The following is a 24,878-nucleotide window of genomic DNA, read 5'->3' as shown; positions in this document are numbered from 1 at the left end:
GAACACTTAAGCTTCGCTTGCCTTTTAAAAAATCATATTAATTTCAAAATTCGTAATTTCAGTTAAATGACAGTGTCAACATATTTGTTACTAGTAATTGCAAACTATGCAAAAAAAATTGTAGAGAACTTACATAATATTGTTTTAAAGTTTTGGAGGTTCAAATAACAACTAGTAAGAAGACCCAGTGAAGGAACAGCTCTTACCAGTGAAGGAACACAAAATTGCCCAGTAATGGAACACTTAATTTTGGTTATTTTTTAATGCTCTTTATGTATTTTTTAGCCATACAAATATATAAAAACAAGACTATTTGTGAAATTATAACATACAAGTACTTGTAAAATGCTAACTTTTTTCTGTAATCATGAACTAGAAATTAAAGTGATGTTAAATACAAAATAAATAAAAAAAATCATTCTTTCTTATAATTTGACAGTCAAATCTAAATCATTGTGTCATCCGATGCTGTTTATTATCATTATTATTTTATCAGCTTTTTGTTTACTCTTTTTCCTCTTATTTCTTGAAGCTTTTTTTCTTTTTTAAGTATTTTTTCTTTCTTTTCCCTGTTCTCTTGTTTTAACTTTTTTTAGATCTTTCAGCCTCTTGAAATTTTTGCCATTTCTCTGAAGTTAGTGCAAAAGGTAATTTATTCGTTTTTCTTCTTATTTGACCTTTCTTTTCATCATCAATATTTGGCCAATGTAAATGGTTCTTCCAAACTTCTTCTGATTTTTCAGCAACATTTCTAGAATGCCTCTTTCTCGAAAATAGACGGGGGAAATGTGTCTTGAAGTTTGAGGTAAATCCATCTCTTGTTGACTTATATCTAGAGGATCTTTAGAAGTACTGATTTTACTTATAGAATCATTTCTTTTTTCAACTAAGAGAGGATCAGCATGAGGACTAATTTCAAATTCGATATCTAAGATGCATTCATTATCAATACTAGCTTCAGTTCCTAAGTTTGACTTAACCAAGTGGTCTTCTTTTAATACGTACTTCTTCCATATTGAAAAAAGTACAGGCTCTTGGATATTTTCGATATTAGACTCTTCAGTCAATGCTGCGTTAAAAATTTGCAACATATCTTGAGGGATTTTCCTCTCAAGCTTCTGAAGAAATTGAGAATCGTTTCTGTTTAACTCGTTTTTTTGTTGAGGAGCTTGCTTCTAAATTCTAACATTGTAAAGTAGTTTTTATAAATTATATAATCACGTTGCTATCCTATAATGATAGCTTATTAGGAGTTCTTGGTGCAAAAGACAGCGAAAAAATTTTCTATTCGAATTTTTATGATTATATTTAATTAGTTTTTGATTCATAAACATAGTTTATTAAGTTGCTTAACATTTGATGTAACTATACACCCCATTAATAAATATAAATTATATTTTTTTCATAAATTAAGCTATTAAATTAACATTTTGAACTGAAATTATTTCAGGAATTATTCATAAAATTTTTAACAAAATTTCGGTTGTCCTCTATATAGCAGAATTACTTTTCCTAGAGTCATGTAAAATCATATTTCACACATTACTGTTCATTCACTGGAAGTATTCCCAGTGAAGGAACATGCCTGTTTCTTCACTGGTTAGAAGTTGTTTTTTTGTCTTTTAAACAGAATTTTGATGTATAATATGACTAAAAGTACAAGAAAATTAAAAAATTTCTTTTATTTTCATTAACTGGGAGAAAAACCCAGTAAAGGAACACTTGTTCCTTCACTGGTGTTTCATCGTTTGGTGATCCAGTGAATAAACACCCCCTTATCTCAAAACTTGATTATGCTATGGTGCTTTAAAAAAAATAAAACGTAACTTCAATAACTATATTTTGTATTCTCTTTTTCACAGTGCGAAAAATAAGACTACTACATGCAATTAATTCCACTTCAAACATATAAATACAAACACTCACCTGATAATTTTTTCAACGAAACAAGGTGTTGCAGAGATAATTCAAAAATTTTTCCAGAGAAATCTATTTGACCAGGTAATCCAAAATATTGCTAGATGACTTCCTATTGTTTGGCAGTAAGCTATTGTTACCAATCAATCTAAAAAAACTTTCAAATTCTTATTTTTAATCAATATATATGAAATGTTCCTTCACTGGCTGGTTTACCCTACTTCAATTCCATTTCTGAGAATTGTTGCAATTATGGATAGAAAGTTCCTAGGCTTCGCAATTTGATTTCAAGAAATAGTCTACATTTAAAACTGCATAGTTTAAAATATAAAAAATTTTGTAGCCATACAATTCAAAATTGTTTCGATTCTTAATTAAGAAAACAATGAAAACAAAAATTTAGTTTAAATGGAGTTAAATTTTAATAATTGAAATTTACAGTTCAGTGTAAAATTCTTGAGGTATGGAGAAATACCTAAACATGAAGAGGGATTAAAGGATTTAATTAAGGGACTGCTCTCTTGACTAAACTAAGGGGACCGATTCTTTTTTTTTCTTTTCAAAATTTCAGTCACCCTATATTTTTAAAAGTCAAAATTCCATATCTGTTTAAAGGAGGCTTGTTATTCAAACAAAGTACATTTTTATGTTTGATTTGTAACTAAAAATATCGTCTGAGCTTATTAATTAGCATATTTTAGCTAAGGTCCTCAATCCATTAAGATTGAGTCTTTAGTACATGAGACTCTGAACATTCAAGTTTTTCAGGGTGTTTATTAAAAAAAGTACGATTTTATATTTTCAGCAACATAACAGTTAGTACTTATTAAAATATTTGAGGTGGCCCCTTAAAAACATCACGATAGGCACTTAGTTCATGAAAATCCAGTCATTAGAACAAAAGTTATTCAGGTTATTGTCTTTGTTTTACGCACTGTACTTGTTTATTTATATGTCTCAATGGCTCACGCCATAATCTTTTTCTGCAAGAGGTTTCACTGGAATCAATTCTGAATGTGGTTTTGGATGTTGTTCGTGATCACGTATAGATTCAACGTGCATCCTTCATGACCTGATGGTCTGAAATTACTTGGATGCATATTTTTAAGGGCAATGGATTGGGGTACCAGTCCTATGGCTTTTCAACGTATTCACCTATCCCTTCTATAACGTTACCAAGCATGTCCCTATTTTGCAAATGAGCAGTTTAAAATGAGTTTTTAAGAAAATAAATACAGCTCGAAATGAGTGTTTAAGATACACACATATCAAAATGTGTTTTTAAAAAATGGACATAGCATTTGATTTTGTTTTTCAAATTTCTATTTTGAGTATTGTCCTTTTTTAAATTATAAACTAATGATTCCAAAAATTTTGTTATGTGATATCATTCATTTGCATAGATCACTTGATACATTTTATCAAATTAAGACTATTTTCTGAAAAAGACTTTAAAAATCAAGTTGTTTTTAGAAGGTTGCTTCGAGTCCTATAAATTTATAATAGTAGTAGTAAATTTAGGCTGAAGGAATTTGAGACTTTCAAAATTCACTATCTTTTAGAGTACTGAATATAAAGACATCGCTTGAAAAGTTACATCTGTACAGCCGACAACAGAGTTTGGGAATTCACCCCATAAATTATGCCTACTGCTTAAGTATGTAAAGAAAAGTAAGCATAAAATTCCTCGTTTAGTTGTTAAATTTGGGTTGAACGTGGAAAAAAGCTAATTTTCTGCTGTGTAAATTTTCTTAAACATGCATTTCGAGCTATGTCTAGAATAAAAAAGCACACCGACTATCTCTTTTCCTTAGATAGCAGAGTTTTCTCATAATTTAACCCATACCATAGTGGTAGATTTAACCGTGGTCTTTATAATAGAAGTCACAGTTCAATAATATATAAATCATGTTTTTATCCTAAATTTTATCTTAAATTATTTTGTATAAAGAAAGTAACTATTTCTGGATAAAAGAAACTATTTTCTAGAAAAAGTTACTCCAGAGGAGTTATAATTCAATTCGAAAATTTCGATAACATCTTATTTAATATATGCAATTATGGTCGGAAAAAAAATTATATTGAAACTGATATTTCGAAATTTTTATAGAAATTTGGGCAAAGTTCTAAAAAGTTGGCCCCAAAACTACCTTCTTAATCTTTTGCTCCTGAATTATTATTATTATATTTTTTTAATTTTCATTTATTTATTTATTATGGTTATTTTTTGTGGTAGTCAAAAATAAAGATGTATACATAATACTAAAGAGCCTGAATTAAAAAGAGTGCTGACAACAGGTTAGAGAAATTACCTGTAACATTAAAAACATCAAATAATAACTAAAACTTAGACTGGTACCTAAGCAAAAAGGAAAACTGTTAAAACAATGTATCACTGGGATGCTTGAATGTCATAGAATTGATATTTAGCAATAGTAAATTTAGCATAAGTAAATTTCTGAGGGGAAGGAAAACAAAGCAATAAGTGTCAAATCTTATGAAGTTTAAAAATCAAACAGAATGATCTATATAGTCTTTAGTTGAGCTGTCCTGACTTAGAGGCTAAGGCAATGTGATAATCTGAGGTCTTGAAGGTAACCTGAGCTGCTTGAAGCCTATCCAGTTTCAGGTTGATAGGTACCAGTCGGAAGTAAAGGCAACTAATGACATCTTGCAACTCAAAACATAATGGACCAAATATAGTTATTTTGACAAATATTTTGCTTTCAGAGCAAACTATGACTTTGTGCAAAAATTGCATAAACACTATTTTGTCAAGCCTATACAAAAATTAAATGAACTCACTTTTTTTTCTTCATAATATTTAAACACATTCAGTTCTGAGGGATTAATTCTTATAATAAATCTTGTTATTTTTATAACTATTTTCACGATATTGATTTCACAAAAAATGACATTTTCTATCAATTTCAGAAAATAAATTTTTCTTTAAGAACATAAGGTTTCAAACAAATGTGTAATGTTTCAATTAAAATCATACAAGTTAGATTTAAATAAAATAACACGCAATGCAAAAAATTACAGCATGGTCTTAAAAATAAATGAAAATTTTATTCTTAGTTGAATAAACATGATAAAATAGAAACAGTAGAAAAATAATCACAATACATATCTGCAACCGGCTTAAAAAATATCTCACACAGCAACAACTCTTCAAATCTCATACAAAACTAACAAAAAAGTATGACAAAATGAATTATATAACAAGTAATGAACAATGCTGCATTAAATTAAGCATGGTTGCAGGTTACTGTTGATAAAACTGCTGAATGCATCCGAAAAAGATTTTAAGATTTTTTTTTTATTGTAAAGACATTTTTCAAAATTAGTAAATGAAAAATTGCTTAATTATTATGCACAGTAAAGATATGGTTCAAGATTCTTTTGTTATTAAAATATATGTTAGGAAAAATTTTAGAAATAAGACTGCATGACAAATTAAGTTTCTTTATAGCAGAAAATATCAACAGAGACCAGATAACCACAACAGCTTCAATGAAACACTTTTTTTGTATATCACAAATCTAATATAATCCTCAGTAAGGATTTGCTGTTTGCTTGTAGCAAGCATTCTTTGCTCCCACAGTAAGGCCAATAGCAAAACAGTAAACTCTTGAATCAATTATAACTCCTTGCTCACTAAAATCTAAAGAGATGAATAGTAAGTGAAAAGCATAACATTTTTTAGAACAAATCAAACTAATGCAATTATAAAACTATGCAAATGCATATAACAAAGATTAGGTTTTTGAACTATTAAAATCAAAACTGAAATATTCTAAAGTAACAGAAAAAAAATCAACTTGTCTCACTATATAAGGCAACTGCTGGCAAAGAAAAGAAAAAATATATAAAATTTTACGGAAGTTTTGATTTTATAATTAGACAAAGATCTTTAAAGCAATTTTATAACTATAGAGTTTCAAGCATTTCTCTTGTTAGTATAATCCTTAATTAAGTAAAATGGAACTAGTTTTAGAATTTTTAAGATACAAACTGTAATTGTAAAAAAAATTCCCACATATATTAAATCCAAAAAATTTGTATTTAATACTTAAGTTTAAATACTACATATACCATGCTACTTAAAATATTAGTAGCGATGTTTATATCAATACAAAAAGCAATTTTTTAAAAGTTCTTAATGGTACAGTTTTATCCATGGTTGAAATCATCAAATACTTGACAATCCTGAACATAGGGTCATGGGAAATATGGGTCGCAACTTTCGACACATACTCCGCATTGGCGCATAATCCCAAAAAACCATTTTCAGACGAGAATAAAAAACGGCAGAGCATAATTCGCATTGCGCATCATCCACATCAAGATTTCTCTCTGAGATAAGAGGGCAAATTTTAAATAAGTAATAAAATAAAATAATTTGCATTTAAAAATGAAATATTTTATAAAAAAATTATGAACTGTTAGAAAGGAAATAAAATATATTAAATATGAAATATTGGGTGAAAGGAAATTAGACGTTTTTAAAGTAACTGTTATTTAACAACCAAGAACCTCATCCTTTCCACTCTACAGTGGAAGTCACACTTGTCAAGGCAACGGCACACCTGGCGAAAATCCATAAATTTTCTCCTGATGATCATTTTGTCACATGGTTATTGCAGGGGGAAATAAAGTTCATTTCAAGTCCGGCTATTGTTCGGACGGCTTGGGTTTCGGCAGTCATGGGCAAGGGGGCTTCTTTAATAATTGGACTCCTCAAAGATTTACGTTTTTGGAGCATGGTCGGAAATTTTAAAAATTGGAAGAAAAGGGTTCACCAGGGTTTGAGATTTTTTTTACTTTTTTAAAAAAAATAAAAATAAAAAAAATATTTTTTGATTTAAATCGGATTTTTTTTATTCAAATGCACTGTAAGAACTTTAATTTATGATTATAAAAACTTTATAAATGTTCAATAAAAATTAAATTAATATTAAAACTATATTATAAGAATATTTTACAAGCTCTAACAACCTAAAACAATTTTTCATTATAATACATAGTTTTTCAATGCATAGCAACCATTTTGAAACAAATGCATGATTGATATAGATGAAATAAAGAATTTTCAATTACCAAACCATAATTTTAATTTAAAATTGTGATTTTTTTTCTCTTAAGTTTTAAAATGACAAAATAAATGTAACAGATTGTGTTTATAAATGTAGTCATTCATCAAAAAATAAATAAATATTTAATCTATATATTTTTATATTAAAATATTCATTTTGAATCCTATATCAAAAAAAAATAAGTTAAGCCAAAAAAAATTTTTAAAAAATCTATGTAAATCACTGAAATTTTTTTCACAAAATTTCTTTATAGAAAATCTGATAATGACAAAGATACTGTAAACATATTATGAGAAAAAAATACTTAAATGATTACTTTAATCTGCACATCTCAAGAATCAAAAGATTTTTAAAAATTTAATTTCAAATGTGTTGGAATTTAACACATACCAAGAAAGTAATTTCGTTAACTGAAATTAATTAATGCAGCAATAATAAATTTTAAAACTAATGCAGCAATTTATTTAAAATAAATTTTAAAACTAAGAAAAGAAATAAAAGTATCAATAATTTAAAACACTGTTTTTTTAACTTTTTAAATCAATATATATGTAAAGAAATCAGTTGATTTAAATCAATGATTTTTCTTTAAAAAAAAACATTTGATTTAAATCCTGATTTAAATCAAGCTGATTTAAATCAACAAACCCTGTTTCTCACAGAAGTCTTTTATCCCTGATAGAAGATATTTAAAACTCATTTTTATGCAGGAGAGGAAAAAAATTTCCCAACTTACAATTTTTTTCTCATTAAATCATAAATATATACATATAGAAAAAAATTGTATGTTCCTCCTTTTTCGTACTTTGTGAGAAGTCATTGCCTTAAAAAATATTTATTTTAAAAACCATGAAATTTATGACAAAAACTGAAAAAAAATTAATAAAACCATTAGCAGAAAAATTACATGCCTGCAAATGGAACTCATTTCAAAGTAAATCTGTGTTATAAGAAACAAAACATGTTGATCATTTTATTACTTATTACTTCATTTGATCTAAACAGACTAATTCATCGATCTATTAATTTATGGATAACTGAAATGCAAATATTCAGATAACTGAAATGCAAAATTTATGGATCCATAAATTTTGCATTTCAGTTATCTGAAATAGTTGTATTTCTACAGTTTGGTGAGCCACAAAAATATTATTTGAGGGCCAATAGTGGCTTGCATCCCTTTAACTTTGTGGCTTTTCTGCAACACAAGCAGGGATCTTTCTGTGTTAGTAAAAGAAAAAGTAGTATATCAGAATTTAAATTTTATATAAACTTGCTCATTCAATTTTTATTAATTTTATTGGTCCTAATTTTTTATGTGAAAATGTTAACAAGGTTATGTTATTTCTCAAATCTGAGTTTTGATCATAAAAAAAATTACAATATAAATAAAAGTGAACAACAGAATATCCTATTTTGCCCTTTTGAAATGCTATATCAAAAAACATTTTTTTTAAACATTCATAATACTTTTATCTATATAATAGTTATGTAGAAAATATTAAAAGCAGCATACCATTTAATCTGTTTAAAAGCTCATTAACAGGAATATGAAGAACTTCAATAGCATCTAAGAAAAAGTAAACATATTGATTTATTTATAACTTTGTATAAATAAAAAAAAACAATATACCTCAGAATTTAAGTTTTCTTATTATCAAAAATAATAAATAACATTGGCTTGGGATACATTTATATGAGATAAGTACAGTAACTTTTACTTGTGATGAGTTACTATGAGAATTAAAAGTTATTTTCTAAATCTTTGTTACATTGTTCCCAACCCTTTTTGGATCACTGCCCATTTTGCAAGTCTAGAAATTTTTAACACCCCCTTATATATAAAAAAAAAAAAAAAAAAAACAATGTCACTGTCTTGTTTTAATTCTTAATATTTTTTTTTTTGATACACTTCTACAACCAGGTCTTCAAATTATGGAAAATATACCTAATAACCAATATTTCTGCATTAGAATCTATACCAATTTTTAAAAAAAAATAACTCAAAAACATTTTTTTTAAGTGTTTCCATATAAATAAATTCAATTTATCCCAAAATAGTTTTAATTAAATACTTAATTTAACATTATTTTACTTACACATTACAAAACAAATGTGAATTTTGCTTTTAATTTCTAATGGCAGACTACAAAGGCACCTGTTAACAAAAACAAGAGAAAACCAGAAAAAGCAATAGCAAAACCTACAGTTGGTCTCATGTCAAGAGGGCTGAATTAATAAAAAATTTGAATTGTCATGATGTTTATGTTTTTACTGCTATGGGAGAAAACGTGAAATAAGTAAGAATGTTTATGATTGTAATCAAGTTTATCCATCATCTGAGTTTTTTTCAGTTCAGATAACACTGAGAAAAACATACTTTAAAATCAAATCAGATAGTTATTTTTTAGAATAAATTTCATAAGTAAACAGCAAGGAAAACACATAAATTGTACAAGTAAATTGCATTGAAAATATACTCAAAACTCAATAAAATAAATTAAAAATTGAGAAATGTGAACAAAATTTTGTAAACAGCTCTTCGATACAAAACCAAAATTATTTATAAACTTTAATGTGCATTCAAAAATAATTTAATTTAACATCCCTAAAATACCCATAATCTTGCTAGTGCCCCTTAAAAGTCTCTAATGCCCACTAGAAGTTGATCAAGCCCACATTGGGAACACGCAATTTAGAATGCAAAACAACAGAAAAATTATGCATGAAATGTAACATTTAGATCTGCTGAAATCAGCAAGAAAACATTAAACTTAACAGCATCTACATAAGTAACATAACTCTAAGATTGGGTTCAAATATAAAATTTTTGCAAATTTGTTAATGAAAATGAAACTAACATGAAAGTTTTATTTTATTATATATTTTTTCCTGCAACTTTAAATTTTTCAATTTTAAAACTAAAACTTCTGTTAATGCTTTAAAAATATATCAAATTTATGCTTTTGACCCAAATATTAAAACATCAACTTTAATATGGAAGGCCAAAATATTTTTCAATTAAACAACAAAAAAAAATGCTAAAATGCGATGACGGTGACAACTTTCAAACCAGCTTAAAATTTTGCATTTTGAAGAAAACTTTTTCATAATGCACCTTACTTAGATAAAACATTTAGACTGACTTCAATGATGCAACATATTAATATTTGCTAGGTGAAACTTATTATTTAGTTATGTCATGAGTTAACAAGATTCTTATTTGCATGAAAATACAGATTGCACTTGTTAATATGAGAATACTGCTTCTGCACTCTCATAAATGCAACATCTTCCATTTTAACATGAGATTTTAATTGAATAAAGTGAAAGTAAACTTTATGCTCTCCCATTTTATTTTTAAATTAAAATTGGACAGGTAAGACTTCCGGGTAAGCATCTATGCTCTGTACTAAACTCAAAAGCTATTATGTATTGAGTTGAAACAGTGAAATGCTGATACAGCTTGATACCAACTGCATAAATAATTGTAAAATGGAGGTTCACTATAGTGCATAGGATTATGTAATTGCACATTTCTATTCATTCCTCTTCATTATAACTCATTTTAAGTATTCTCTTAAATGTTTAAATAGAAACGAACATAAATTGCATTTAAGTGTTTAGATTTACTCATATGTTATGCATAAGCTCAGAGCATAATGATTTTTTTTTCTAAATTATAATTTTTTAGCTTTTTTTTCATTTAAATCAATTCCAGACCCAAAATTTTAACATAAATATTCATTATTAAAATACTTTTTTACATTGGAAGTTAAAAAACATTCTGATACAACTTGTTTCACAATTTAACACCAATTAGAATTGAATTGAAATTTGTGACAGTTAAGCAAGCTAATACAAAGCAAAATAAATCATTCTTAATTATCAAAATTTAAAAAAATGAAACACTAACATAAGCAAAATTAAAAAATCTTTTGTGCTAAGAGATAAAAGCTATAGCATAAAATGCAATATCATGCAATGAGATCTACTTATATTCTTAAACAAAAGTAAAAAACAAGAACTATTTACATAGCAAATGTAAATATATTATTAAAGAGCAAATTAATTGCCTAAAGATATTTAAAAAATACTCACGAAAATCATGATCACACTGCTTAGGATAATGATTTTCAAGAACATCCCCATCCACCTACAAAAAATATTTATTACAATAATATGTAACAGGTTATTTACAATTATCACGGTAAAAGATAAACAGGTATATAGATAGAAAAAATTATACTGATAATTGGAAATTCATTTAGGATTCTTATTATCAGAGTTAACATAAACTAGAAAAATTCTAATCACAGAGTATTTATTTCAGGGTCACTACAAATTGTAAGGTTAAAGGCAAAACATTTCCTTTTGATAAAAATTACCGTGTATAAATTATATTTTGCTTAGCAAGTAATATATTATTATTTAAGAAGCATAATTTAAGATTTAAACAAAAAATATCTCAAGATAATTAGCCTCTTAAAATTTCAGGTAAACTATTGTGAGTTCCATGTAGTAGTTTGTTAACTGTAGTTTTATGTGATAAAAAGTTTTGATCCAAGTTATAAAAATTTAAAACAACTTTTAAATTAAATAATAATTCTCCAAGGTGTAAGGTCGTCAAGGTTAATATTTAAGAAAAAAATGTCTTGATATCAGGGATGAGATTAGCCAAAACGCAAAAAAGCTGAATTTCCATGATAGTAAATTTTACGCACGCGCAACCCTTTAATAATAAATTCCAGACAGTTTAAGGTAATAAATAATGTGTTGACATACAATTGTGTACTAATCTATTATTATAAAAACGATTACATTGATACTTAACATTTAGTGAAAAAAATTACCAATTGAAAAAATAAAGTTGGAAATTATATTTTTCCTCAGTTCACATAAGAGACAATTACTATTTGAAAAACTACCTGGTTTAGCAAATTAAAACTACTGAGAATATACATTAATATTTCATTTCTTTTAATAAATACTGTTATGTGATTTATAGCAAATATATCAGTAATATTACTTTTTAAATTATATTGAGAAAAAAAAACTTTCAACAATGGACCGAATCATTATGTTCATATTATAGTCTAATCTAACTACATCCTTACTGAAACATATCAATAACAGTGAGGTAGAAATATATAGTAACTCCTTAACATACAAAAATTGCTATTTTAGTTAGAAAAATTACATAACAATCAGCAACTGTTTAGATAATTGTTTTTTATTTGATAAGAATTTTGCATTCTATAGCATAAATAACAGCAATTATAAATAAAATTTTGATGATCTTTTTCCCCAAAATTTTTTTTAAAATTAAATCCCTTTTTAAATTATTGCTTTTGTTTGCCATATCTTTTATGTTTGCTATATTTAGTCGTTAGTCCATCTTCAAACATCTTGTGACAAATCCTATTTTTTCTTCTTTGCAAGCACAGAATGTAAGTTTTGAATATATTCCCTTCCAGTTTCTCTGATGTTGTAACACTTACATATACTAATAATCGTCGTTAGAAAAATAGTCACCTTTATAGTAACTAATTAAAAAAAATATTTACTTCCTACAGGAATCGCGATAGTTGATCTTAAAATTGTGTGAATATGAATAACAATTATGGATTTTGAAATCACATGAATATGAAACTAGATATACGATTTTGAAAATGAGAAAATACAAACTGGGATATAGAATTTTTAAAACGCGTAAATACAAATCACGATTCATAATTTTTAGATCGCGTAAATACGAATCATGATGCATAATTTTTAGATTGCATAAATAAGAATTATGTTGCATAACTTTTAGAATGCGTGAATGCCAATCCCAATGCCTTATTTTAAAATCACGTATAAATATGAAAATCAATGTTTGATATTATAAACCGCATGAGCAAATCAACACATTGAATTTTAAACTTGCGTGAATATGAATCGCTACATAGGTTTTTAAAAAGACGTAAATACGAATCACAATATCGGATTTTAAATCTCGTAAATAAGAATCGCAACGTACAATATTCAAATTGCGTGAATAAGAATCGCAACACGCAAATATGAAAAGCTATGTTTGATATTAAAATCGTGTGAATAAGAATCGAAATATTAGCAGATTCCAGGCTTGGGACCTCTAAAAGGCTTGTCAGAAGTAGCGTCGTTTGAACTACGAAAATCGGATCTATCTGGAGGGCGGGTAAAAAATTCGGAAAATCTTATCTGCTGTGTGTAAAAGAGGAGAAAATAGGTAACATAAGTAAAAATGAGAAAGGATTGGTAGCTATGTAGTTTGAATTTTCTGTTTCTCTTTGAAAATCGGTGAATTTTCTGAAAAAGCGGAATACTTATAAAAAAAAAATGAAATTTTTAGAAAATCTGAATTTTTGATAAAAAAGCTGAAATTTAAGAGATAAAAGTGAAAAAAGCGGAAAAATCTCATCCCTGTGATATACTTTAGAGATGAAAAAATGTTCAAAAGTCAGTTACTTGAGGTTTCAAATTGATTAAATTCAAAATAATTTGAGCATTCTATAGAGATTAAAATTAGAATATTGTGAAGTTTAACATTAACTTAAAAGTATACTGTTACGCTTCATTCTCATTAAGCATCCAGACAATCTCTTAAAAAGATAAATAGTATAATTTTGGAATTATAAACATTTTTAGTTGTCAATTTTTTGAAAGCAAAAGCAAACATTTTCCTGCTCAGATTAACATTGAATTCCAAAATTATACTAGTTTAGGTGAGCAAGATAAGCCAACATCATAATAGTTACCAACAGTTAGATTATTTTTTAAGGAAAAAAAAAAGAATTTTCTCAGAGATAGATAAAGAAGCAGAGTAAATACATTAAAGTAAAAGATTTTTTTTTATAACATTTGTAAGCAATAAATGTTTTTCTTCACTAATGGTAATGAGTCCTGTAATAATAGATGGAACAGTTATAATAACTATATTAATACATTGATTATATAATTGATATAAAATTTTAAAAAAGTAGAAAATTTTCAGAGCAATATGACCCATCATTTTCCTTTTTTATCTATAATTTGTTTTCCTATTTTATTCAAAACTTCGTATTAGATATTAGAACACTGCTTGAAGAATTATGTACACTGCTGGCCACCATAAATGCAACATCCTGAAGGAAGCATGCAAATGACATGAAATTTACAACATGCATTAGCGGAGGTGAGATATGCAAATGATTTGAATTTTGCAGAATGATTAGAATTAGCGTAGATGCACATTACGTGCGCCTGTGGCGCCACTTCAAAGTGCTATTTAAGGCTTAGAGATTTCGACAATATCAAGTTTGGCAATTGTTTTTCTTGTGGTTTTTTCAAAAAACGATCAATTATGCCTCGTAGAAAACAGCGATCATCTTTTGATCAAGTATACGAGTTCGACAGAGGAAGGATAGTGGCCTACCGAGATTGTGAATTATCTTTCAAGGAAATCAGCAGTCGTGTTGGATGAAACCAAACAACTGTGATGCGGATATGTGATCGTTGGATGCAGGAGGGTACGCTAGACCGAAGTGTTCGATTGCATGCACCACTTCACGTGATGACAGGCGAATTGTGCGCATGGCAGTGACTGATCACTCAGTCACATCAAAAACCATAGCACAGCTCATTCAGTCTGTAATGCATCATCCAGTGTCTACGTGTACCATTCGACGCCGTTTACAGCAGAGTGGTTTGTTTGCAAGACGTCCATTGCTTTGTCTACCCTTGATACAGAACCATAGACGTCTCCACCGCCAATGGTGCGATGAAAGAAGGATGTGGAAGACAGAATGAAATCACGCTTCTGTCTGCAACACCACGATGGTCGCATTCGAGTCTGGAGACACCGTGAAGAGAGGAGGCTGAACAGCTGCGTTATGCACCGCCACACGGGTCCTGCACTGGGCATTATGGTATTGGATATCACTCTCGCACTCCTCTATTATGCATTGCCGGTATTTTAAACAGCCAGCGCTACATCTCCGAGGTGCTGGAGCCAGTTGTCCTTTCTTACCTTCAAAGCTTGCCTACAGCCATATTTCAACAGGATAATGCGTGGCCACACGTGGCACGCATTGTTCAAGGGTTCTTCGTCAATGGCCAGATTGAATTGCTTCCCTGGCCAGCTTGCTCTCCAGATCTTTCGCTGATAGATAACATGTGGTCCATGATTGCTCAACGATTGACCCAGATAACATCTCCAGCTGCCACACCAGATCAACTTTGGCAAAGTGTGGAAGCTGCATGGTTTGCTGTACCCCAAGAACACATCCAAAGTCTCTTTGAAACGATGCCAAGGCGTGTGACAGCGGTGATCTCCAACAATGGCAGCTACTGATTTTGGCTGAACAAGTGTTAATAAATTCACGAAGCAGAAAAAAATACAAGATCAGAGTAAAAAAAATCTAAGCACATTGTTCAAAATTGGCACTTGCGAGACAAAATGTGTGATCTTTACTCATTTTTTGTTTTTAGATAAAATTTCAACCTATTGTTTGCAAATTTGCTTTTTTGTTTACATTTGCAAATAAATATTGTTTCGGAGTTTCGAATTAAATTTATCAAAGCATAAGAATTCTTTGAAACTCTTGATCAGTTGTAGGTATATCCTCTGATATTTACTCATCTTAATCATTTTCATTACTATCATTGGGAGCACACATTAAACCAGATAATGAATGAAACAAGTCATTGACTTCATATTTAAAAAAACTACACATTTTCAAAAAAATTTTAAAAAGTACAAATCTGGTTATAATAGAAATTAGCCAATAGGAGCTCTTAACTGTAGAATTAGGACATAACACATTAAAATTTTTGTAACAATAAAAGAATAATTTAGAGATTTTATTCATAAACTTCTTATGTAATCTGAGAAAGAGAAGAACAAAAATATACACAAACAATATTAAATGGATGGCAACTAGAGCGTTTTAAACATAAAAATTTCCTTAGTTTGATTTGAAATTTCATTGTTAAGTAAAAATTTTTTGAAAGAATGGAATTAGTTACAAACTTTATAATTAAACATTGCATTAGTTTTGAATTAAAAAAAAGCTTTTTACCTCAAGAGTTACAACTTTCATGGTAGAGTTAGTTAAACCTGGATCAAGGGCTGTCACTAAAATAACATCATAAATTGAGAATAGAGAACTAATTTTATTATTCAACAGTAAATTAGAAAAATTCAAACATTTACTAATTTAATAAAATAATTTAAAAATGTGATGACAATTTTAACAAAGTTTTAAATTAATGTTTACTACACATTTTAAATTTATTAAAGTACAGCAAAATACAAAATAATTTAAAAACCTGCTTTCTTTTCAAAAAAAATCAAATATAAAAATTAAATTTTTTAATTAAAAAAATACAATTCTTCATTCCAAAACAGAATGAAAATATTTTTTCATAGGTGACAGCTTTTGCACATTTTGCATAGCACTTTATTTTCACATTTAAAGTGGTAACAAAAAATAGGCCTTCGATTTAGTTTTTGGATTTAAAAACTTCATTTGATATGATTTTGACCACCACTATATAAGTAAATCAAACATAAAATCAGACTATGTGTGTTTGAACTTTTAAAGGGAAAATAACATATTTCTGCCCATAATTATAATTCAATTTTCATTTTACTACCACTGGGAAAAATCATTCTTAAAATGATTAAGGTTGGTAGGTATATTTTTAAACCTCCAAGTAAAAGTCTGTTTCACTTCTTTTTTGTTTTACTTTAATCTTCAACTTTGCTTGATTAATCACTTAATCCAAACACAACTTACAACAGATTCCTGATTACATAACGTATCTGATAATCGTGCTCCAATATTGGAGGATGCTGCTTGCAACTTATTTACATTTTTTAACATATACTATACTAATATGAAGAAAGCAGTGCAATATGTTGAAATATGTGCCTCCCCCCCCCCCTCTTTACATGCTAGGTTACCTTATTCTAGATGCAACCAGGAAGAATAACTATTTTCTTAACTAGTTACAATAGTAATGATCAAATGTAACCACAGCCAATAAAATATGGATTCTTCAGTGACCTTGAACCTTCAATAAAGAAAAAAAATAGCTAAAAATAAAATTTATTATTACAGCAGTCAAGAGAGGGACAAAAGCTGCGAAAGATGTTTTGTGATGTCAAAAATATTTATGACATAACACAACATAAATTTAGAATTAGTAAAACTAAGAAAGAGGAAATTCCCTCTCCAGGATGGACAGTTTCAAATATGGAATGGGGGAATAAAATGTTTACTTCTTTCTCCCCTAGACCTCTTGCTACCACTAGCACAATGAACTGTGCGAGAAAAGGTCAGGAATGTCAGCAGAACATAACAAAAATTAAACTAATTGTTCTTTTGATCACTAGTTGTAGCAAGTGATTTTAATTCTTTGTTTGTTTTTCGTTTTATTTCAAAATTTTAATTTATTGTGGAGCAGTACTTTTAGCTAGGCTTGTTCCAGCTGTATAGAAAAGGGTGATATGCTGAATTCTGAGAACAACAGGTTTCCTCACAATTAAAAGATCAGGGTTCTAAAGAGAGATATACAATTTCAAAAATAAAGATCTTTTTGTTAATTATTAAAAAATTTTAATATTTTGAAAACAAAACAGTTAAACATAAAAAAAATCATTTAAAAATTACTTTGTAAAAGAATTTGTTTAAGAAAGAAAAAACTATGATTCTACTTAATGAAAAATATCTTTAATAAGACAAAATCTTTCATCCACAAACCTTACGCTTCAATTATTTGTTAAGAAATATATACATCAGTGAAATATAGTTTACAGATTACTAAAAATAATAAAATATTTTCAAAAAAATATTTTTTTTAGATGATATAGGAAATGCTGAAGTAAAAACGAGGAATAACTATCACTGAAATTGATTAGAAAAGACAATGCAAAATAAAAAGAAAACATACTTTTAAGCAAAAATAAAATTAATTATAAATTTCAATGACAAATGAATGAATTTGATTTCTTAAACGGAAGCAATGTCCCTATTAAAATATTAATAGTTCAAAGTCCTGCTCCATTTTATTTTTGGTAATTTCTATAAACTCAGTAGGAGAATTTGTTTGTAGAAACTCATTTTTTTTCTTTTTCTTTTTTTTCCTTCTTTCAAATTTAAATTTCTTTCTTTCAAATTTAATCTCTTTTTTTTTGCAGTAGCACTCTGACAGTTCTTACGCCAGTCGATCGGCAGATCATTATCAATTTATGTACTCGCTCATTTTTTTTCTTTTTTAAATCTTTATTTCCTATACATTGTATGCATTAGTTCACTAAAGGGGCAGAAATTTTAAATCAGCGTTGAAAATAAATAAAAAAGAAATACAACTAAAAGTATCTGCAGAAATTGGATCAATGCATATAATAAAAAATAAAAAAACTCTAGTTTTGAGACAATTTGAAAATAAAATATTTATAAAGAAAATATGGATGAGAAAAGAGTAAAAATATAGCACACTAGTTTAAGTTACAAATCAGAATTTGTAACCCCATTTCTAGATGACGTCATACAGTTTTTCCTCAATCAAAAACTTCTTTCCCTTATTTTAATAAAAAATCATAAGTAAGAAAGAAAAAAATGTTTTCAGAGCAAACATTGCAAAATACGTTTGAAATTTTGGAAAATTTTCTGTAAAACTATGTTTTTGAATAAATCCATTATGATCGCAAGCTTATCAAGCTTGTGAGAAATGAATTCTCCCTATAGATCGCACATTGTGACAACTAAACTTTTAAACACAGATAGGTCGCGACCTATCTACCGGAAATTCTGTATATGTACATTTCCTTACAGTTTTTAGATATTATAATGGTAGTTAAAAAAAGTTTGTAATAAATGTCTGCTGCTTTTTGACTTAGTCTTTAATCACTCATATTTGTTCTTGAAACTATTATGTATGAAAATATCCAACAAAATAGAGAACTTATAGAAAATCTTAAAGTGAAATATATTCTTTGTTAAACTAAATACTTTGAAATTTATATTGCCAAGACTTACAGCGACTAACATGTTTGACACTAGAGCAGATATATCCAGTTTCTTCTTTTAGTTCTCTGATTGCAGTTTCTTCAGGCTTTTCAGAAGGATTAACAATACCTAATAAATCAAAATAATATTTCTCTTATATAAGCAGGGTTGGAACCAAATTCATATAATGGGAAAACTACCCCTATCATTGGGTATCATTTAACCAACAAATTAGCAAAATTTATAAAGCATAGTCTTTACACATAACAGAGGTGATAGCTTTTTAAGTTTAAATCATTACTAGTTCAGTAAATGATTTAAGTGTTTTGTCAACAGAGATTAAATTAAAACTTAAACATACCCAAAAAAAATTTTAATAACTGTATCACCATAGAAATAACAATTTTAGTTTAATTGCAAATTACTACAGTATTCTCTTCATGTTACTTTTTCTTTTAAATAATAAAAGATAAACAAAACAATAATACTATTTGTTGACTTTGAATTTGTTATAGATTTATCCATTTCACTAGGGAGTTATAAAATTATATGGTTAATTATAATATTTCTTTATAAAGTAGGCCTAAAATAATGAAAAATAATTTGAACAAAAATTAAAACTAAAAACAACAAGTGATAAAATTTAATTATTTTATAAGGTTTGTTGTTTATTACACAATAATAAACAGAATTAAAGTTTTGATAAAATACTTTATCAATGATTTTATCAAGTAAACAACAAAAAAACATTTATTTATAGTTTTTTCTTACTTAGAGGATTTGATGTGCCAACAAATAATTGATACTCAATTTTAAAAATAAAAGTATCACATTTTCATAAAAATTGAGGAAATAGAGCATTTTAAAGTTTAAGAAACATGTAAAATTTTGAAGATCTAAGTGAAAAAGGTAATTTCATTTTTACTATATATTTTACTATTTACGAGGAGTCCAATAATTACTCTTTTTTTTTTTTTTTTTTTTACTATACCGATCAAAAAGTACAGTTACTTTTGTCTTGAACTAATCACTTAGCCATTTCTTAGGATGAAAGAATAAACACTGCACACACACACACTGGCCAATGAATTAGAAACCTAAGATAAATATTTTTTTTAAATCTTCTTCTGCACGAATAACAGTTCATATTAAGTATATATTGTAAGGGCATCGATTCAAGAAGTTTCTGAAGTGCATTTGTATTCATGCATTGGCTAATCAAACATCAAGATTTTCGTAAATTAGATGGAAGAAGATACTATAGGATATGCCTATCCAACATGTCTAAAACATTTTTATTAGGTTACGATCTGTTTTTTCCAGTGACCAAGGAAAGTGTTGGAAGTCAGATTGATGTTCATTAAAAGTATAACAAATGGAATTCTTTTTTAAAAAATGAAGACCAAAATTTTAAATACAATAAGTCAAAATGGTATGCACTATGTATCACCTTCAGAGCAAAAATGTGACATTCTAGGAGAAATTTAATTTTCTTATGTGTCCAGGTAATGTATGGCTTTTTTATTTGTCCTTAAACACCAATTCCATGGCAACAAAACATGTTTCACATCATGATGCTTCCACCAGACCTTTGTACAGTGTGAACAAGGAAAGAAAAACTTTCACAAGTTTCTGGTTCATTAGCTAGTGTGTGTATCTCCTGTTGTTTAAAAGCAGAAGTTCAAAAAACAAAACTACTTTTTTGCATCCATTTCCTTGATAAATTAGGTAATACAGCTAATTATAAAATTAATACATATTTATGCATTAAACAACTATTATTGTAGTAACATTTTTAAACTGAACTCTTAAAAATATCAAAAAATAAAATAAAAAAGATTTGTAAAAAGCTTTAGATGAATAGTCCCCTTAAACAAAGTTATAGAAAAAATTTAGTAGCAAGTTGAAAGCATACCAGCAGGGAATTCCAGTGTGTATTGTTTAAGAGCTGGTCTATATTGCTTCACAAGTATTAAGCAATCATACTTCAGCAAACGTCTTAGAACTGCCAGAGACCCTACACCTAAAATAATGTTAGGAATTTAGTGACCCAATTTTCTGGTTAAACACTAAATTGTTTAACTGATTAACTGTAAAACACTAAAAAGTTTCGTTATTTTTTTTTTTCAATCTTCCTATAAAACATAAATCAAATAACTATAATCAACTTTAAAACTTGCATATCAGAATCTATAACTTACATAAAAATTTATATTTTTAGAATAAATACATAGCAATATAAGTTCACAATTACTTAATTATTAAATTACCAAAAAATGCTCTTTAAATAAGAACCCACAATAGTGTTCAAACATATTTTTGTTTAATTAAAAAATTTATATACATATATTTTTTCTTTGAAATACATTTAGTTTGGGAAGCTCAACCCTCAGTGCAGCTATTTTATTTTCACAGTACACTACTTTTTATGTTACTTCATCGGATATCTTAATAGATGGCTTTTTAGAACTTGACAACTCTCCTCATTTTGGAATCAAATGTTGCTGATACATATGTTAAGCAGAATTAATATTTTTTTCTCATAATATGTTTCAATTAAAAGCCTATGCTTGTCTCTTATTTTGTCATTCCACTTAATTCTCAGCCATCACATACATATTTATCGCTTCCAGCAAAAAGCCTGTATTTTCTTGAATGACATTAGGTAAAATTTTTCCAAAATGTAGCAATGCAGTTAAGCAGAAATTATCTTTCGTTAATCAAGGATTTAGAGCCGAAAAATGGAGCAAACATTTATTATGAAATGGAAAATTCTTTAAGATATACTTACTGGTTGCGACATAAGCTTCTCTTAAAGATGTAAAAAATTTTTATCTACCCACTTCCTACTATTTTTTTTTGGGGGGGGGGGTATTCTTAACTAGAGCATATGCTTTTGAACCTACATGTAAAAACTTATCACTTAGTTGTTTATCTGCGTCTAAGATAAAAACATTTAAATTAGATCCAATACTTAGCAAATATTCTGATTTCATAAAAAATGAAAAAAACAAATTTAATAAAATCAAATAACTCAGTATGTACTAAATGGAGAATTGCTTCATGTAGAAAAAACTTCACTAACTTATTAAAGTGAGGTAAAATTACATAATTAAAATTTAAGAAATAGTCCAACTTTTCATTCTGATCAAACAGAGTCAATAGAATTATGTCTTTTCAAGATTGATCAGCATCTGATCTCTTTTGCTTCTTGATAGTTGGCTGAATGCTTTCAATAGATAACTTTAGACTTTCACAAACACAGTTCTTTTTAAATATTTAAGCTGATAAAAATTTACATTTCTTACCTTCTTCCTACGAAACTTGCACTAATATATCAATAATGCATCTTTTATATAAACAAGTATATCGCAAATTGTCGGCAACTTAAAATCCAAATTTGAACGTCATTATAACATTGTATTAAAACATCAGAATTTAAAAATCAATAGCGATCTGCCTAAAAACGATTGAAAATCTATGGAAATTTGCAATGGAATAGTCACGAATCAAGCACGCCAAAAATTTATTACTTTAAGACAAGTGGAAACTTTTTAGGATAATATTTTAATTACAAGATGAAACAGGAGAAGAAACATAACTGATAAGAGTTAAATCTATTTCACTAATTTCTAATTATAGTAACACTAGAATATGTTACCGCTCCAAAGTTATAAACAATAACTAAAACATTTTCTTAAAATGAATACATCTATTTCCTATCAATCCTTATCTTTGTTTAAATATTGAGCTTTTGGTTGCAAGAGTAAAATGACGATTAAAAAATTGAAAAATAATTTGAAAAATAACTTAAAATTTAAAAATCCATTGACTTTACTAAAATTTGTTTTATATTATAACAATAATAATAAAAGGGCAGAAAATAAGAAGCGTAATTGTACTTTCACTTCATACTAGAATTAGGAATTTTATCCCCACAATGCGAAAAATTTAAATTATTACAGCTTTCAGATTTGGATTTTTGACTCCAAAGATATAAACCTCACTTTCAAAGATAGGATCCCAATAGTTTAGTCAGAAGTTCATTATTGTCATTCATTTGTAATTAAAATATTAGATTGTAAATATTCTTACATACTTTTAAAGGATAAAATCTCAATATTAATCAAATCAGTTGAAAAATTAATAATATATAGAGAAAACAATTCAAAAATATAGATGCAAAGAATTGACTTGCACAATTAGTTCTAAAGATATAGCAATAGCCACAAGAAGTAAAATTAAGAGCACCAAACTTTGAATTGATTTCCTGATTAAATTACTGAAACCTTATTTTCAAGATTTCAGCTACTCTCAATAACTAGGGCGAAAACTGAAATCTGTTGAATAAGAAGTTAATTCAAAAAACTTTTTTTTGTCTGAACTATTTAGCATATCTCACCAAGGTATATAAAGTCTAACAAAATTTTAGTGCAATGATACTGAACATAATAACTAGAGATAATGAACTCTTTATTAAGAGACTATTTAAAATTTTCAAACAAACCAGTAATTATAAGTTCGGGTCATAAAATAAGCAATTTCATGCTGAAACTTTCACACTGAATCAAATTCTTAGAATTGAGAAGTTCTATAATGCATTGTTCTATTCAAGCCTTTTGGATTTATCTTTCTATTGATTGCAGTTATAATTATGTAACATAAATAAATTAATAAAAACACTTTCATAAATCCCATTCAAATCATATCACCTCTCTTTTTGTAGCCTTATTGGGATAACTGCAATGTATATAGCTTGGAGCTCAATGAAATATAAACCGTTATTGATAAACAATTATCAAATCTAACTCATTGAAATAAAGTTCTTGTCAAAAATATTCATCAAAACATATAAACAAGACGGAAGAATAAATACTTACAGTCTGGATTTCCTTCTTCTGGCTTAGAAACTCTTGTAGCAACTTCCCAAGTTCTGTAAGAAAAGTTTAAAATCAATAAGATTATAAACTATTAAAATCAATACACTAATTTTGTCTACATTAAAATTAAGGCTCAATTTCTTTACATTTTTGTATTAACTAATTTTATGACACAGAAATCCGATTATGTTTTAAACTCTTAATTAAAGGCAAAATTATACAGCAGTTTCTTTGGATCAGATTCAATTATAAAAACTCATGAGTTACATAAACAAACCAGGATTGGCAAAACTCCAATCACATAAGTAGCAAGACTGAATGATGACCTTAGAGATGAGGTTTGAATGACTGGTTTATGGTGTGATTCATAAATTCTATGCAATTTTTGCTTTCCTTCACCTCTACCTCTGAGATAAGTTTAAAATCGAATGTGGCATCTGTGCAAGGAGGGCCATAAGCCAATAATAAATATTTGAATATGTTAAGACTTTCAATGAAGAAAACTATTTAATATCAACAGTAAGCTCTTTATTAACTATTATATTTGTGTGTAAAATTAAAATTTAATTGTATAATGCTTTAAGGATCTCATAATTTTGATTCACTCTAAGAAAGACTCTGATAATTAGATTTCTTTTCCTTCTTTTCAATAAAGTTTTGAATTATTTATCTTATGCATTCTGTTTATTTGATAAACTAGTCTTAATCAAAATAATCACAGAAATCAAGTTTTATTCCACATTAATCAAAATCTATTAATTTCTATCTAATCTAATATTTATTTAGTTTTTTTTTTGCATTAATAGCAAGAAAATTAATAACTAATAAATAATTAAGTTCAGATAAATGAATTTTGTATGCAAACATTTTTCAGTCCACTTAAAAATTTCGAAATATGGCGAAATATGTAAAAAGTTAAATTAAAGGGCTCTAAACTTTGGACCGCTCTCTTAACCAAACTATCGGGA

General features: G+C 27.6%; 1 protein-coding gene across 8 annotated transcripts in view; it reads right to left on the bottom strand.

The window, feature by feature from the left end:
- Positions 1 to 4,969: 4,969 nt before the first annotated feature.
- Positions 4,970 to 24,878, bottom strand: part of LOC107436389 (ADP-sugar pyrophosphatase) — a 50,536-nt gene continuing 30,627 nt past the window's right edge. For all 8 annotated transcript variants that reach the window (XM_016048091.5, XM_016048097.4, XM_071187688.2 and 5 more), the window contains 7 exons: positions 23,911 to 23,963; positions 20,946 to 21,053; positions 19,061 to 19,159; positions 16,097 to 16,152; positions 11,118 to 11,172; positions 8,533 to 8,586; positions 4,970 to 5,584 (listed from right to left, as the gene is read on the bottom strand). In XM_016048091.5, the coding sequence (XP_015903577.1) occupies positions 5,475 to 5,584; positions 8,533 to 8,586; positions 11,118 to 11,172; positions 16,097 to 16,152; positions 19,061 to 19,159; positions 20,946 to 21,053; positions 23,911 to 23,963 (535 nt within the window). In that variant the 3' untranslated portion in view covers positions 4,970 to 5,474. The remainder of the gene's footprint in view (positions 5,585 to 8,532; positions 8,587 to 11,117; positions 11,173 to 16,096; positions 16,153 to 19,060; positions 19,160 to 20,945; positions 21,054 to 23,910; positions 23,964 to 24,878) is intronic.

The sequence above is a fragment of the Parasteatoda tepidariorum genome, chromosome 11, assembly GCF_982258835.1.
Source record: "Parasteatoda tepidariorum strain Cologne lab strain chromosome 11, Ptep-v5.0, whole genome shotgun sequence".
Lineage (NCBI taxonomy): Eukaryota > Metazoa > Arthropoda > Arachnida > Araneae > Theridiidae > Parasteatoda > Parasteatoda tepidariorum.
This window is presented reverse-complemented; position numbering and strand designations above follow the sequence as displayed.